Source organism: Gymnogyps californianus, chromosome Z, assembly GCF_018139145.2.
Source record: "Gymnogyps californianus isolate 813 chromosome Z, ASM1813914v2, whole genome shotgun sequence".
Classification (NCBI taxonomy): domain Eukaryota; kingdom Metazoa; phylum Chordata; class Aves; order Accipitriformes; family Cathartidae; genus Gymnogyps; species Gymnogyps californianus.
In genome coordinates this window covers 47,207,234-47,224,175 of record NC_059500.1, presented here as the reverse complement: position 1 = coordinate 47,224,175, position 16,942 = coordinate 47,207,234, and the positions used below count along the sequence as shown (strand labels likewise).

The window sequence follows — 16,942 nt, the reverse complement described above, 5'->3', positions numbered from 1 at the left end:
CTCCCTGATAATTTTGAGACTTAAAATGGTGATGCACGTTGCTGTGTTAATGATTGCTTCCCTAGAGGTGTGAAATGTCCATTGCTTGCTCATTGCCCTGCGATTTACCTTGTATCATTCAAAGATTTAGGTAACAGTAAATCAGGTGATTTATTTTTTTATTAACGCTCAAGGTACAACAGGTGCCCAGAAATAAAACTGCTGCCATCTATCAAGTCTCCTAGCTTGAGGGGGATTTTTTTTTTTTTCCTTCCTGTATTACTTAGTTTCTGTGCAAGCTTCCCTTTCCCTAAGGCTTGATTTAACCAAAACAGGTTCTTGCTTTGAGGATGTTGAGCCTTTGGTACTCAAGTCTTCTTTTGGGTTCTATTTAATTTAATCAGGAAGTTAATTTTAGTTTTCTTCCTGAGTACTAATAAACATAATTTTCTCTTAGGCAGTGCTGTTGTCACTTGGGCATGGGTAAAGTGGGGAATACAAATTGTGCATCAGTTAGTGTAAACAAATCATTACAGTTGGGGAATGGGAAGGAAAGGTAGGGCAGCAAATTAAATCTCCATGTTTTGAGTGAAGGTTTCATTTTTCTGTTTTTCAATGTTAATGCAGACATCTTATTACTGAATTTTGACTGGGACCAGAATTGATGTTAGTCAAACTCTGCTGTGTGCTGGTGAGTTTGGAATGACTTGCTTCACCCACCTGCTTTTGTACTTTAAAGAATATCGTGATAACAAGGAATACTCCTTATGAGGCAGGATTCATAAAATATTGTGGTGATGGTCTTGAAAGTGTGACCAAGCATTTCAAAGACATTTAAGCTAGGAGGAATGTGCTGATTAAGGCACATGATGGGATAAATTCAGGGAAGCCCCCAGAGAGTGGGGTGGGGGAGAAAGATCCCAATTGCTACGTGTGTCTGAAATAGCAGTTGAGCTGTGATGAGAATAAAGCCAGGTGGGGAGGAAGGGGGGGAGACTTATTTTGAACAGAGAAGAAAAGGGTTACATTAAAGCCCTGTTCCAGGGTGATGCTGTGAGGTGGGTTGTATGTGGACTCACTCCTTTGACTTCCATGGTGTAGACCCATGTGATAGATCTGAAAGGAGTTTAGGGTTGAAAAGGTTCTTACTTGTTGTCATACGAGAGAAAATCTGAGAGAATCTAAGAACCATGAGGTGCGTTGCTTCTCGGGGAGTATGTTACTCTCAGAAGTATCTTTCTTCTCATTATATTTTAGTCTTTCTTCTATGGGACTGTTTATTCTGGATGAGTTAAATTTTTGATGAGAGAAAAACAGATTGATAATTTCCGAGCAACTTGCAAAGGACCACCACTGTTCTGGTGAAAGTCAGGTTTATGGCCACTTAAAAAGGAGGAGTGGTATCCATCTGATAACCTGCCTTGAATTGTTGCAAAGTTGGTGTGACTTTATACAGTTAATGGTAATTTAGAAATACGTCAAAATTATCTCTGCCTACAACTGTCTGGGCTCCTTTGGTCTGCTGAGACAAGGTTGTTATGTTGGCCTGGGAGAGTGTTAGTTAAGAAGGCAGGTTGGGAATGTTCACGCTGGGGCAAGACACTGGAGAATATGATATAAAACGAAATCTTCGTGGGTGACTCTTTCTTGTGGTCCATCTGTTTTAGCCTGAGCTTTAAGGTAATAGTAGTGTTTATTATAGATTCAGTTTTTGGGAGTGAAGAAGCAAAACCAAAAAACACTGCAAAAACACAAAGCCAGAGGAGTGTTTGAGATGAAAAGCTAAATCTGTCATTTACAGCTTTGCATATTCAGATGGGTTATTCTCACCACCACATGGTATGCAGATCTGTGCTATAAGATATGCACAGTTAGATAAACAAATAACTTCCACTTAATAATCTCTGAAATCCTGAAAATTGATTGATGTATTTTATTACACATTGGCTTTTGAAACCTGCAGTTGCAGCCTAGATTGCTATAAAAGCATCTTACAGATTTCCAGTCTTCTGTTTGCGTAAATCTAACAGTTTTGTGATATGTGTAAGGCAGGCTATTTAATTAACCCATTTGCAATTTACATTTTCTGTGTATAAAAATTTTTAATTCATCTAATGGAAGAAGCCTTGCTCTTACAGCTTTTATTTAGAAAACTAGTCATTATGTGTGTATAATTGGAGGATTCAATGTTCTCTTTGAAATATTTGTGTTTCAAATTTGACAGATCCTGCCTCATCTGTATCTCTGATACCTTATTTCTATTCTGCTCATCTGACATTCAGTTTTTATGTAAAAGATAACTTAAAAAAAATTAATTTGTACATGTTGTGGTTTAACCCTGGTGGGCAGCTAAGCCCCACGCAGCCACTCGCTCACTCCCCCGTGGTGGGATGGGGAGAGAATCAGAAGGGTAAAAGTGAGAAAACTCGTGGGTTGAGATAAAGACAGTTTAATAGGTAAAGCAAAAGCCCCACGCACAAGCAAAGCAAAACAGGGAATTCATTCACTACTTCCCATTGGCAGGCAGGTGTTCAACCATCTCCAGGAAAGCAGGGTTTCATCATTTTTAATGGTTACTTGGGAAGACAAACGCCATCACTCTGAACATCCTCCCTTCTTCCTTCTTCCCCCAGCTTTATTGCTGAGCACAACATCATATGGTCTGGGATGGCTCTCTGGTCAGTTGGGGTCAGCTGGCCCGGCTGTGTCCCCTCCGAGCCTCTTGTGCACCCCCAGCCAACTTCCTAGCAGGGCAGTGTGAGAAACAGAGAAGGCCTTGACACTGTGTGAGTGCTGCTCAGCAATAGCTAAAGCATCCCTGTATTATCAACACTGTTTTCCACACAAATCCAAGACATAGCCTCATGCTAGCTACTATGAAGAAACTTAACTTTATTCCAGCCAAAACCAGTACACCCCAAAAGCTGGAAAACTGCCCAATTTACCTTCAATCCAAAGCTCTGAAAGAAAGGGGAGGGAGGGTGCTAGCTAAGAAGATTTTTTTTTTTTTCCTTTCTCTTTCCTATTAGCAGAAAAAATAATGCAAAAAGGTAGGAGTTTCTAATATGTTTTGACAAGTTCACTGTCTTCTGTAAGATATCATGTTGGCAACCTAATTCCAAGTTTATTTCCTGCTTTCATTTTATTTTAGGTCCCAAATCTGATCCCAGTTCTGATATTTAAATTGGGAAGACCTTTGGAGCCTGCACTTTACAGGGATATATTGTATACATTGCCTACACTGGGTGTGCACAAGGTCAGAATGAAAAATTTTTAGTAAAACAAAAACTGTATCAATAAGAGTTCATTTATTTATAAAAAATTATTTAGACTGAGCAATGCATAGCTTGCTTAAAATAACTAATTTGTAAGCTTCAGCATAACTTCCTAATATTTTGGATGGGATATGACATTTGTTTTAAAGAGTGAAATGTACATTATGCTTTATTGTCTGCACGGTATCATCATTTTATGTATATATCATAAGAAGATGCTCTTGGACTCGTTATGCACTGAAGTTTTTTAGAAAATGTCTTCCAGTTTCTTTATGACATTGCAGTTTTACAGTTATCTCCCTGTTATACTTGGTTGCAAAATAATGATTTGTAGATTAGTCTTTGTTCTTGGACATAAAAAGTAAGTGACATTTGATTAAAAAAATTTCTTTCAGGTTTGTGTAGCTCAGATTCTACGTGCCATACACATGCTGGGGAGCACGCCAAAGCTTAGAGCAATTACTTTGCGGCTGATGACATCCTTATGGGAAAGACAGGTTAGAAAATTGTGATAGTGTCACTAACGTAAGTGTAGTTGAAAAACTTCATTACCTCTAACCAAGGAAAGAAATAAATTTTGGAACATTGCTTATACTAGTATCTCATTATCAGCAGTATAAAGTAAATGGTGGAAGTTGTGCCTATAATGATTCTGTTTTAGTGAAAAATTTCAATAGTATGTCTTTCATGAAACCTGCTTTTCATTTCATCAGGTCTCAGACTGGAATTAGGAAAATAAAATTGTTTCAAGGACAGCTTTCTGCTTTTCATAATGTGCAGTAAGAACAAGACCTTAGTTACGTGGCAGTAATTTGCTTCTCTGTTTATAAAGTAGCAATAGAGATCTGGTCTGCAAAAGCCAGTTAGATCTCAATGCAGCATTAGATTCCAGTAATGAAGAAAAGCAAAGTATGATATGCAGTAAAAGTGATATTTAGAAGTCATGTAAAAGTGCTAGCAGTTGAAAATCCCATCACCAACTTTTGAAGGTGTGATGATAATTTTTAAATTAAATCTTTTCTAGGATCGAATTTACCCAGAATTGCAGAAGTTCTTGGCAATGTCTGATATGCCCTCTTTGTCTGTTGACAAAGATGCTCAATGGGAAAAGCTGATTGCTGAAGCTGCTTGTATAAGAGATATATGTAAGCAGAGGTAAGCGCACGTGTTATCCATCTTATGTCTTTGTAAGGAAAGACAAGTTGTTGTTTTGGTTTGGTCCGTGTCCCCGTCCCGTCCCCCCCCCCCCCCCCCCCCCCCCCCCCCCCCCCCCCCCCCCCCCGAAAAGCTGCATAATTATTTTTACCTACTCTGTTATATTAATTGTGGGTAATATTTTTCTAGTTGTAGGAGATACTGACTCAGGCATTGCTAATCTCAGCAGCTAGTAAGTTTTGGGTTTTATGTTATAACTAATAGAAAGCACATATAAATAATGTTAAAATTAAAATGTCTTCACCCTGAAACAAAATATGCATCCTATACTGATCCAGAGTAGCAACTTAAAGTATACCGCTTCCAAATTATAAAAAGAGAGTGATGAAACATTAGAAGAAACAACTAATGATCTGTCTATCTTTTGATCCATTCAAAGAAAGATTGGGTACTTTTCTGAAAAGTATATTTTGTCACATGCAAATTACTGGTCTTTATTCAGATATAATACTGACCACAGAACACAGTTGTACAAGTTTAACTGGATGATATATTGATCCTTTCCAGCTCTAACAATCCATGAATGTCAGTACTTGATAATAATTTACAGTTCCTGTAAAGATTATTGTTAAATACATTATCAGTTACTTCCTGGTTTATGTGCACAATACCATCTTTTCTGTTTGTCACTTATCTTTTGGGTTCCACTTTTCACTTCCCTTCTTAAAGGTCAGCTACTAACAGCTGGGAACATTAACATATCTTTTAATCATCAACTAAAAAAAAAAAATTCTTAAAGAAAATACCCTTTCCTTTACCTCTTCAACCTTCTTTAATTTTGCCAAACAGTATTGTTCAATAAATTTAAAAAAAAAGAAAAAAAAGTGAAAAGCAAGAGATAAATCTCAATGCAGCTGTAATATTCTTTTTGCCAGGTAAGTGGTGTAGTTAGAGTTCAGGTGTATGCACGTTCTTCGTGCATTTAGAAATTATTTGTAAGAAAATGAGAGCAAATAGAGAAAGCCTGAATGTTCCATGCATATAAATCACCTAGCCAGATGCTATTTACCCCAAGTTCTTACAGAAACAGTATGAGGAACTGCTCAATCAGCAGTTGACACCTCCCCCACCACCGCCCAATAAAACTGAATAGATACTGAAAGACTGGAAAGCAAACAAGCAGCCCATGCAGTCATTGAAGGAAAGACAAATGAGATTGCAGCAGCAAAGAATTCGGAAAAATATTCCTATCTGATGTAAGAGGGCCAAAAGTCTTTTGCTGCCAGAATCTCCACCAATACACAGTAGTGAGTACTTACAGAAGACTGCACCAAAGAAGCAAAGAATAGTGTCTTTAATAGCGTACATGGATTTTCCTTCTCAGTCACTTCTTGAATGATGTCATCTTTTAGCGTACACAACATCTTTGGACAAGAAGTTCCATAGCTTTAACTACTTGGTGATCTTTTATTTGAAACTTCATGCCTGCTGATTTAATTCTGCATGTCACTCAGCTTTTAGAGCTCCCTATCATATCCTCCCTTGTATCTTTTTTTTCCTCCCAGTTTTAGTCTGTTTTAGTTGTCACTTAAACAAAACCAAACCAATACTTAATGAATTTTTGTGTATAGAATAGGACTGGTCTGTATACATGAATATGGCCTTGTATCTTCATGTTTTTTCCTTTAGGCCTTACCAGCACGGAGCAGACATGTTGGCTGCAATTTCGCAGGTATTAAACGAATGCACAAAACCTGATCAAGCTTCACCCGCTGCCATAGCGTTACAGGGTCTTCAGGCGCTTTGTGAGGCTGAGGTAAGATTAAATTGGCTTGTCCCTGTGTTTCATGTTTTGCTTGTGGATTATGGACTGTTTTCCTACTTGACTTTTTTTTTTTAAGAGTGCATTGGATTGTTGCAGAATTTTTTTTTTTCTTCTGACCAATTTAATTCCTCTCTTCCGATATCAATTAATTGTTCCTGGGAAATTCTACTGTGAACTTTACTACAGCAGGTCAGCCCTTCAGTGCATGGGTTGGAATTTTAGGTCAGCTTTGCAGTTTGTTTCAAAGACATCCTTTCATGCATTTTTCCTTGAGATGTTTGGCACATAATTCTGATTGGCTGAAAAGTATGTAAATAATCTCATTTTTGATACCTTCTTACTGGCCTGCCCTGATGGGTCTCATTCACATAGTGTACCTGATAAGTAGTGAAATCACTTGCAATGGAGAGGCTTCTGTTTAATGAATTCATTTCTTACTGATGAAGAGGACAAGTAAGCATTGGAACATGCTGCCCAGAGAGGTTGTGCTCCATACTTGGAGGTTTTCACGTGCCTTTTGGATACAACCCTGAGCAACTAGGTCTGATCTCAGTGACCCTACTTTGAGCAGGAGGTTAGACTAGAAGTATCCTGAGGTCCCTTCCAACCCATATTGTCCTCTGATCCGATATCCCTGAGTGTCATGGTTTAACCTCAGCCGGCAACCAAGCACCACACAGCCGCTCCCTCACTCCTCCCCGCTCCCAGTGGGATGGGGAGGAGAATCAGAAAAAGATAACAATGATTTAATAACTAAAATAAAATATAATAATAATAAATATAATAATAATAATGGTAATGAAAAGGAATATAACAAAAAGAGAGAAATTGGACCCAAGAAAAGACAAGTGATGCACAATGCAGTTGCTCACCACCCGCTGACCAATGCCCCAGCAGCAATCCGCCCCCCAGCCAACTCCCCCCTGTTTATATACTGAGCATGACATTCCATGGTATGGAATATCCCTTTGGCTAGTTCGGGTCAGCTGTCCTGGCTATGCTCCCTCCCAGCTTCTTGCACACCTGCTTTCTGGCAGAGCATGGGAGACTGAAAATCCTTAACTTAGGATAAGTGCTACTTGGCAACAACTAAAACATCAGTGTGTTATCAACATTATTCTTACACTAAATCCAAAACACAGCACTGTACCAGCTACTAAGAAGAAAATTAACTATCCCAGCCGAAACCAGGGCACTGAGTTAGGAGCCAAGGCTCATTGTTTCCACAGTGACATCCCAGACGTGATGATGCAGGCAAAGACATACTATGAATCACACTATAGACAAACTGTGGACTATGCAGGCCATCTGAGTTAGTGAACTAATGATAGCCTGCAGGAATATTTGATTACCCATTCTCTGCCAAACAGCAATTTTAAGTTTATCCACTTCTTCACTTTTAGTGCAGTGTTTAGTGCAGTGTTTACTGCAGTGAGGCCAATCCAACAAAATCCAGCCATTGCCACATTATATGTTTGAAATCACATCAGCAAGAACAACATAGTAAATGGTTAGCAGTCCATACACATTAGTATTCAATATAGTGAAAAAGCTTCAGACAATGGGTACTAAGAACCAACTTATTCAGGGTAATTACTGTGTTTGCTTTTGGTATGGAGTTTAGCTCTTCTTAAGGTCACAGATTCTTTGAATGCTGGCCTCAGTATTTAAGCAGTGTTTTCCCAGGCTGGATTATATTTAGACTTTGTTTCCTGCAAAGAAGCAGGAGCTAGGCCTGTAACAAATGTGACATCCTACTATAACAACCCCATTTGAGAACACACGTACTGTACCACTGTTGAGAAGTGGAAGGCTGAGACAACTCCGGGTACTCAGGATGGAAGGAAGGAAGGAAAGAATCACTTTGTGGATGGGTACCAATTTTTCCTGTCCGAATTCTTATAGGGCCTCCTCAGCTTGCTTTGTTTCCCCAGTTTCATGCCAGTGTAATGTTCTGGGAGACCAGATCTGCCACCCAGGTGTACTGAAAACTTAATAGAGCATTCTCTTGTGGTTTGGTGAGCCGGGTAACCATTTGAGCTAAGTAATGCAGTCTGTCCCTTATGTAGTATTTAGACTTCAGTTTGCAGTGCAGAAACCTTAAAGGGCATAATCATAGAGGTTGGTCAGAGGGTTTTGTTTTGGTGCTCGCTCTCTCTGCCACTGTGTCAGTAGATAACCATGGGAACGGGATTTAATCTTTTTGAGCTTTTCTGTGTGCAGCTGCTTAGGTGCAGGACTTTAGTGAGCACCTAATTTTCAGTCAACTTCTGCGCCAGTATAACAAATTATGTTTTCATATGTGTGGTGTTGACCATAGTTGATGATGGAACCCTATACGCCATGTGGCTTTGTCAAAGCTGAGTTCTTAGAGTCTCAGAAAGGCTCCTTTGTAAAAGTAATGCTATAATAAAACATGCTGTACCATTGATTTTTTTGGTCGAATGTTTTGGAAGAATGGTTTTCCATTTTGTTGACTGCAGTAACTGTTTTGTGTAAATGTAATGGCTTTACCCAAAGTACATACTACGTGAATAGCATTAAGAGTATTAGCTTAGCTTTTGTGGGACTTACAAGAAGGGCTAACCCCCCCCCCTTTTTTTTTTTGGTAGGTATAACAAAATGCCTTTAATGAATAGTGCACAGTGACTTGCACGTCAAAAATGTAAAATACACACAGTTCTTGCCAGGCCACATTTCCTGTTTCTGGGCAAGTATTTTTGGGTTTTTTTCCTGTAATTTCAATAGAAGCCAGCGTTTAAAACCCCTTTCCAAGCTTTTTGGGAAAGTGGTTTCTTGCTGTTTATTCCCTCAGTCCACATTTATTTGTTTTATTGATCAGAAAGAAACCAGCATAGCAGAGTAATATAATGAACTGAAAAGTTGTCTGCGAACAAATTATGTTGACTGAATTTAACATGTAGTAGGAATTACAAAGCTGGATGTTGTTTAAACAGTGTACACTTAAAAACTGTACTCTTAAAATGGTGGGTTTGTGTTGAGATGTTATCAGAGGATCATTACCTTCTTCTTGGGCTCAAGTTTCTGCCAGTTTCACTTTCTCAGGTCTGATTTACTCGTCATTCTCTTTTTTGCCTTACTTTATATCCTTGGCCTTGTACATAGTTAACATCATAATTTGTATTTGAACTCTTTAGCCAGTAGTGTAGGTGCAATTCCTTACCTGTGCAGATCTGTTGTTGAAGGGAGCTGCCAGGCTCCCAGGATGAACTCTCTGTAGGTAAGGGTTTTTCCACATACTGAATGAGTGAGTAAAATAAGTTGACTAGGAACCTTATTGGCCTGCATTCAGTCTGACCGATCTGGTGAACACCCACCATCAGAATATTTGCCATTTTACTTGATTTCGCGATTACCTGCTACTGATCCTAAAAGTGCTGCTGCTTCTTTTTTTTTTCCATCTGAACTGTGTGATTTATGGCCTCACTGAATGAAAATTGTGTTACCAGCTCTACTTTCAAGTCAGCTACCAAAATCCATTTCAGTGCATCTTCATCACTGGTGCGATTTCTGGTTTCTGAAAGCTGGAAATGTCAAAGATGATGTGGCAATGTAAACTTCATTTTTCCTCTTATTAATGCATTATGTTATATCATAGAATCATAGAGTAGTTTGGGTTGGAAGGGACCTTTAAAGGTCATCTAGTCACAAACAGTTCCTCCTTCTGCACCTGCCCCTGCACCCAACCTGTTTTCGTCTTGGAAACATTCATTACAGTGGTAACTTCATTTTCTGTCACTTGGTTAGGATGGGTGGCGTACTAGTGTAGTCTAGCTGGTGTTACCATGTTGTTTTCTTCTCTTCCTCTCCCTATTTTTGCTTTCCCAAGCTTTGCCATTTTATGTATTTTGACACTTCATCTGCTTTTTTTCTCAAGGATGGATCAGAAATCTAACCTCTTCTGGTTTTGCTAATAAGACAGCTAGTACTCTTGCACTTCTTGTAAGAAATGGTATATAGCAATAGCTTGAGGGACACTGAATAGCTTCAGGAAGACTAGTTTCATCAGTATATTTTAGGTGGAGAAGTTACTACTTTTTCTAAGCTTAGGAAAAGTTTATTTTCTTCAGAGCACAAAATATGGCTTACAATTTTTATAAATGTTGTCTTAAACTTTGTAATTTAAAACTAACAGTGGCTTTTAACTTGCATGTTACTTCTCCCATTTGGTCTTCAACTTCGTGTTGGATTTATTGCAGACACAAAATAAATTAAGGAAACTGTGCTCCGAGCACTTATAATCTGTCAGCAGAAACTGGAAAACTACTTGTGTAGTCCACAAAAAGAATTCCCCTTTTGTAGCTGAAATTTCAATGTAAGCATTTTGCATTTGAACGTGGGCATACTCTGTAGACAGAATGATCATGGCCAAACTTTTTACTGTGGAAATGGCATTGAGGAGTGATTTGGCTGTTAATCATCAGGATTAATAGTAGTGCTTCTGCCTCCGTGGCACCATCATATTGTCAAGTCAGCTGGTTTTGGAGTACTGGGCAAAATGTGTTTTGCAAAGACGATGCTTTTATTTACTCTAATTTATTCTTAGATCGTATTTGTTCACAAATGTCACAGGGCAGCCAGGGTCATTTTTCATTATCACAATGTGTGTCAGAATCCAGTACTCTCTGACCAGGTTATTTTAGATATTCCGTGCAAGGAGGATGTAATGCATAATATCAGATTTACTTATTTGAAGATAGTTGTTACACAGGATTTCTGATTCAGCAGAGTCATACAAAATATACCGAAATCACAATACAAATGTAAGTTACACTTAGCAAAATATAGCAATTGAAATATACAGTTCAATCACAATACCAATGTGATTCCCATTACCAGTCTCTATAATATGCTCACCGTCGCAATGCTGAGTGTCCTCAGTTGCCAGGAAGGAATATGTGGGTTGAAGCCAGCTCAAGCCCGTTGCTGTCTTCGAAATTCTTTTGTTGGCTGTCTAGTTTTTATACTCTTGTGTTGGGCTGAGCCACGTATTCATTCCCTCCGAGACCAGAAGTGAAATTTGATTTAAATGTTGTTGTTGCCTGTTTTGTCCCATGATATCCCACCCTCTTAGGGCAGTAGGTCACCTGAAGCAAGAGTGCTTTTTCTCTCCTTGACATCAGTCAAACTTAGCTTTTAGTTTTTAACTTCTAGTAAATATGTTTCGAGTCAGTGCTTTGTCCAGCAGTAAGCTTGCTATTTTAAAATAAATTTTAAAAATAACAAGAAAACACAAATGTAAAACAAAATGTGCTGTACCAGAAGCACTGAGAGCTTCTAAGTTATATGGTTGTTAATGTCTCAAGATGATACATCAATTTGAACAAACCCAGAATGAAAAAAAACCCAAAGATCATGAAGATGAAAACAGACTTAAAAAGAACTTTTACCAAAGTATGACACTAGTGTGTCTAGATCTGTGAACATAGATTTTCTGATTAGCACTGATTCTTTTTCTGCAGATAGTAATTGGCATATCAGTGTCATAAAGTAAAGTTCTCTTATCTTGCTAGTTTCCTAGAGTGTATTGCGTGTTCAGAGGACAGCTTTGTCCAGCTGAGCAGTGACTCTGGAATGACAGGGCTTTTCCTTGGGGATTCATGACTAGCAGAGAAAGTTCATCACAAGATGTTTATCACAGTCACCTATTCCTCCAGAAAGACATCGTGTCAAGGTCATTACTGCTTTTATAACCTCTTTGTTTATTTACTTTTAAAAAATTTGTGTGTAAGGTACCACTCTCCTGTCTTCCCCACTGTTCCCATCCCCGTGCTGCATTGGTTCACAGTATTTCATTTGGCAGGAGGTTTTCTGTAGGACTACAGTTATGTTATGAGTGTAGAGAATTCCTTCTGAAAGGAGCCAAAAGAATTCTACAGTGTTAACCTTGTTAGAGTTAAAAAATATTTTTTTAAGGAAATTTAGTGTTATAGCAACTGAGGATGAAGTCTGTTAAAGACAGGCCAGAATGCACAGCTATGCTCAGTGATGGTTTTAATATTCTCTAGCTTCTGTACTTAGTGTGTACCAGATGATGTTTAGCCAGGTTAAATCATGTTCCTTCTTCAGATCAATTCATCAAGTTTATTTGGGTTATTACACAGCCTGAAGTCATATGAGATCCACTTCAAAAAAAAGTATTTAGTTGTCAGCAGTGTTTGGATGGGTGAGACATACTGTAAATTTTCCTTTTTCGCAGAATGCAGCAAAAGTTTTTAAGTTGTGGTGTATTCCAAGCTGCACTGCTTCTTTAGCTAAGACCAAAACCACACACACATGCCGTTCTTAACAAATCTCTCCTTCCAAACCTGTCCTTGACTGCTTTTAATGAATTTCTTTCTGTCCTAATCTAAAATCGAAGTAGAGTTTAACAACCTGAACAAACTCATATTGGTTCTGTTGTCCTTTTGTAACAAAACAAAATTTTCTTCCTCTTCTAATACCAGCAGTGTTTACAATGAGAAAAAAGTGACTTCCTGCAAGCTCCTGTGCTATTAACTGAGTATGCAAAGGCAATGTGTTATTTTTGGTTGGGAAGCATGTGAAGTATACATGCCTTATATTGTGGCAGAAGAGAATGCAAATCATTTCTGTGTTTGTTTTAGAGGCATCCAATGAGAAATGAAACACACAAACATACACCTGCACTATTTTGAAGTTATTTTTTTATATTTAGAAAACTTTCCCTTTTGCATTCTTAAAGAGCTACAGTTTCCAAAATGCTAGTATTTTATGATTTCTAGATGCAGCAATGCAATTTTTCAAACATTCCCACCTAACTGCAAAGAACTAGAATTTGGTTGGGACTTTTTTAGGTCTGACACTTGGATGTTGGATTATTGCAATAAGTTTTGATGTTTCAGCTGGCAGCTATTAGAGTGGCATCTTATTAGGAACATCTGCTTAAGACTGGGAACTCTGTTGCAAATGTTCTTTGCAAAAGCAGAAACATTCTGGGTGCTGTTGGTAAGTTTCTGGATTTCCATCAAATTAAAGGTGCTGTTAAAAGATGGGAACCATCATGCAGTAGGAGAGTTTTAGTTTTTCAGAAATGCCAAAGGAACCTAGCTCAGTGGCTCTAAATTGTGATTATCTAATTGAACACCACTGAACTGAAAATATTATTACTCAAACCACGATAATGTCTTTGCAGTTTTGTGGTTTCATTGAATAAAGAGTTTGATAGAGGCTGATGCTTATTTTTGTCACTGTGTTGAATTGAGTGTGAAGTGGGATTTGAATTCACAACACTGTGTTCCTAATGTGGTCATGGATCCTAGAAATGCAAGCAGTTCCTCAATACAGAATAATACATGCCTTTCTAATCTGACAAAACACTGGCTTTGGAGAATTCCACTGATTCTTAACTGTGTTGTTTAGCTGAGAAGACAGGAGAATGCCTTAGACAAGAGCATTCTTGTTCTGTCTTGCAGTTAAGACCCTTCATACTGCTCAGTCCTGACAGCATCTCAGTGTTCTGCAGGACTTGAGCCTTCAGTTCTTCGATTTTATAATCTATGTAAGACTGGAGTTCCACACCTTTGGACTTTGGACAGCTAACTGATACCATGCATCTTGGATTTTGTCTCAGTGCCTGGCCAGTACCTCAGGACCTCATGCAAATTGAAGATTCTTTTATTTTTTTTTGTCCACACTTTAGGGCTTTGGATAGTGGCTGTGTTATGATGAAGGGTCAAGTCTGAAACTTTGCTGGAAAAATTTTTTGATCGCTAAAGCACTTTCTTTTGTTTGAATCTCCTTTTATTTAAAAACAAACTCCCTAAATACAAATACCAGGAAAGCGAATAAAATTATGTTCTTTACCTTTTGCCCTCCAGAACAATACAAGAGCAGTGGTGAGTGAGGAAATGGAAACATTTGATTGTGAAAGGCTGAAAAGACCCACAAAAAAGTGTGAATGTAATCTTAACATTTTTTGTTTAGTATGATCCAGCTTTTTTTCCCTAAGGAGTCAAGTAATACAACTTGTTACGCTTAATGTATTTGGGGACTGTGTGCTATGTTTGGTATGCTGTGATCCTGACTGAGACATCATATTGGCAGTTACAGTCTAGTAAGACATTGCAGCGCATGTTGAGCATAGTAGAGACCGGCAAGTCATTGATTACAAAAACAAAACGGTCAAAAGTTGCATGTGCTGGCATATGTATATTGCTGTACTGAAGAATGCACCTTTCTGCAAGTAAATGATGCCTGTACTCTTCAATAAAATGTTTAGTATTTGGAAACTCATTTGGAAACACAGGCTGTTTCTTTTAACCTGTAGAAAAATTGAATTTCTCCTGGACTTCCACTTCTCAAGATAGACATACATCAATAGATTTCAGATGAGTAGTATGTTAATATAATCTCTGCCATTAGTATGGACGTTTTATATATACAGTAAAGAAAATAAATCCTTTCTGTTTGTGAAAGGAAAAAAATCATTAAAATTGATTTTATAGTGAAAGTATTTTGGTGTTGACAAAACTACTGAAATACTATTTATTCACTACAGTCTGCTAAGTACTAGATCCTGTATGGCAGTAATACTGCATGTAGTGCGTATGATGCTTACGTGTACATGAATATGTGTGGAAAACAGTCCTCAGTGGAATACTGTGTAAGATACCATGTAATTGTTGTAATACTATTGTTGTTTATGTGTGACTTAATGGAGGGCCAGTGTTTTTGGCATACCAAATATAGGTAGTCCAAAACCAGTATGTTGTTTCAATGTAGCTGATAAAAGACATTTGATATATGTTGTTCCTGCAGATTTCACTTAGCTCCATCTGCCATGGGGTTTAACACTGAAAATGCGAATACGTCTAGTTGTTCCGAACAATTATCACAGAGTGCAATTTGCCATTGTTTAGGCATGGTATGGGTATCTGCTAAATCTGAAACTTCTATTAGATCGCTGCCTCTATTTATGGCCTTTTTTTCACCTGTTAGCTGAAATTGGAGAATGTGTGTGATACTATAGGAAAGAATGAAGTGAAACGTTCTTGGCTAGCTAATCATTTTGTGGTCTTCCTAAATGACAATATCAAATGAGAACCCATGAATACACAACTTTATTTGTTTCTCTGCATAGTGATACAAGGTGTATTTTCTGTTTCCAGACAGCGAGCTCATTACAAAGTTGAAATTTCTAGACAGTTTAGTTTAGTAAGAACTTACAGTGCTAATAGATATGTCTGTCTTTCTGAATACTGGAAGAGATATTTTCTTATTCTTGCAAACAGTGTGTTTTGAAAGATGGGAAAGAAAGGCATAATTTTCACTTGCTATGTTATCAATTAAGTGTTTCTAGCCATCAGTGGCCATTACCATAGAAACATACTCAGGGGTTTGCTGTTCCTGAAATGAATTCAACTCAAAAGGCATCTTCACTGTATTAAACTGCACTCTAAAATGGGTTTTGCACTCACTGAAGTGACTGCGATTACCTGAATTCAGTGATACCAAGCATGCTAGTTTTTTCAGTGCACAATAACACTAAAACTATCTTTCTTAATGCCTTTGTGGAATATGTTCATATGTTCATAAACATCCCTTAATTAGATTTCATTACGTAGATGGATTTGTATTTCTCTTTGACTGAGTCTTCTGTTGCTTTGCTTTAATTTAATAAGCCTGGAAGAAATTTTCATGGCATTTGCTCAGATTTTTCAAAGAAGAGTTTTGATTTGTAGATCTAGTATGTTTTCCCCTTTAGAAGGCTGAGTATACTTATACCTTGCTCTGCCATAGCTATTTTTTCTTTTTTGTCTAGTCTTTGATTTTAAGCCTGTGTTGTTATGGGTTTGGTATTTTTCTTTGGTTGTTTTGTTGTTGTGGTTCGGGGGGGGGTATTGTTGTTTGTTGGGTTGGGGTTTTTTTACTTTGTGGCTCTTCCTCTCTTGCACTGTTTTTGTTGCAGTGGAGCCTGAAATCTGAAAGACAAATGGTAGCAACAGATAAATTCCAGACAGAATTATTTTAGGTATGGTGGCAAAATTTGAAAAGTGAAATTCTCCACAGGGAACAATGCGAGGTTTGACCAAATGCTGCAGGGAAATTACTTAAGTTTTCACTAGAATACATGGTTCCTTACAGAGAGAGAGCACAGGCAACTGGAAAAACCTCACAGGGAAAAATGAGAAAGTTTTAGTACCAATAACACTGTCTAGTTAAGCTTCCTGTGGAACTTGGCTACTTCTTTTTGTGACTTTTGTATGATTCTTCAGCTAGAACTGTACCACTGGCTGAGCATCTTACAAACATTTTTCAGTGCCTTGAAATACAAAATGTTGTACTGACTGCTCATTGAGCTGTCATACAGATCTGCAAAGGTGAAAATAAGCAAAGTGAGGCTTATTTTTATGCAGGAAGGGCTAAGTAGGACCAATTGTCTCATTGCTGTGCTGTAGTTAGAGTAATAGTGTAAATGTATAGTCATTATTTTCTTCACTATACAAAGTTGATTAAGCTGTGGTGAATAGCTAGATAGCAGTTATGGCCTAGTAGTCTTTCAGCTCTATAGAAGGTGGGATGAATACAGAAGACGTCACTGATGGCAGCAGCATAGTTTCTAACCCTTAGAAACATTCTAAATACCTAACCCCAAATGTTCAGAATGTGACCTGATACAGCAATGTCTTCCTGAGCATGTGGACGGTCTGAAACACAGGCTCATTGA

General features: G+C 38.0%; 1 protein-coding gene across 1 annotated transcript in view; it reads left to right on the top strand.

Annotated features, from left to right (window-relative positions):
• The window catches only part of FOCAD (focadhesin), a 128,414-nt gene that overhangs the window by 50,057 nt on the left and 61,415 nt on the right, over window positions 1-16,942 (top strand). The window contains exons 12-15 of the mRNA XM_050912921.1: window positions 3,131-3,235; window positions 3,650-3,751; window positions 4,279-4,409; window positions 6,099-6,225. Coding sequence (XP_050768878.1) covers window positions 3,131-3,235; window positions 3,650-3,751; window positions 4,279-4,409; window positions 6,099-6,225 — 465 coding nt within the window. The remainder of the gene's footprint in view (window positions 1-3,130; window positions 3,236-3,649; window positions 3,752-4,278; window positions 4,410-6,098; window positions 6,226-16,942) is intronic.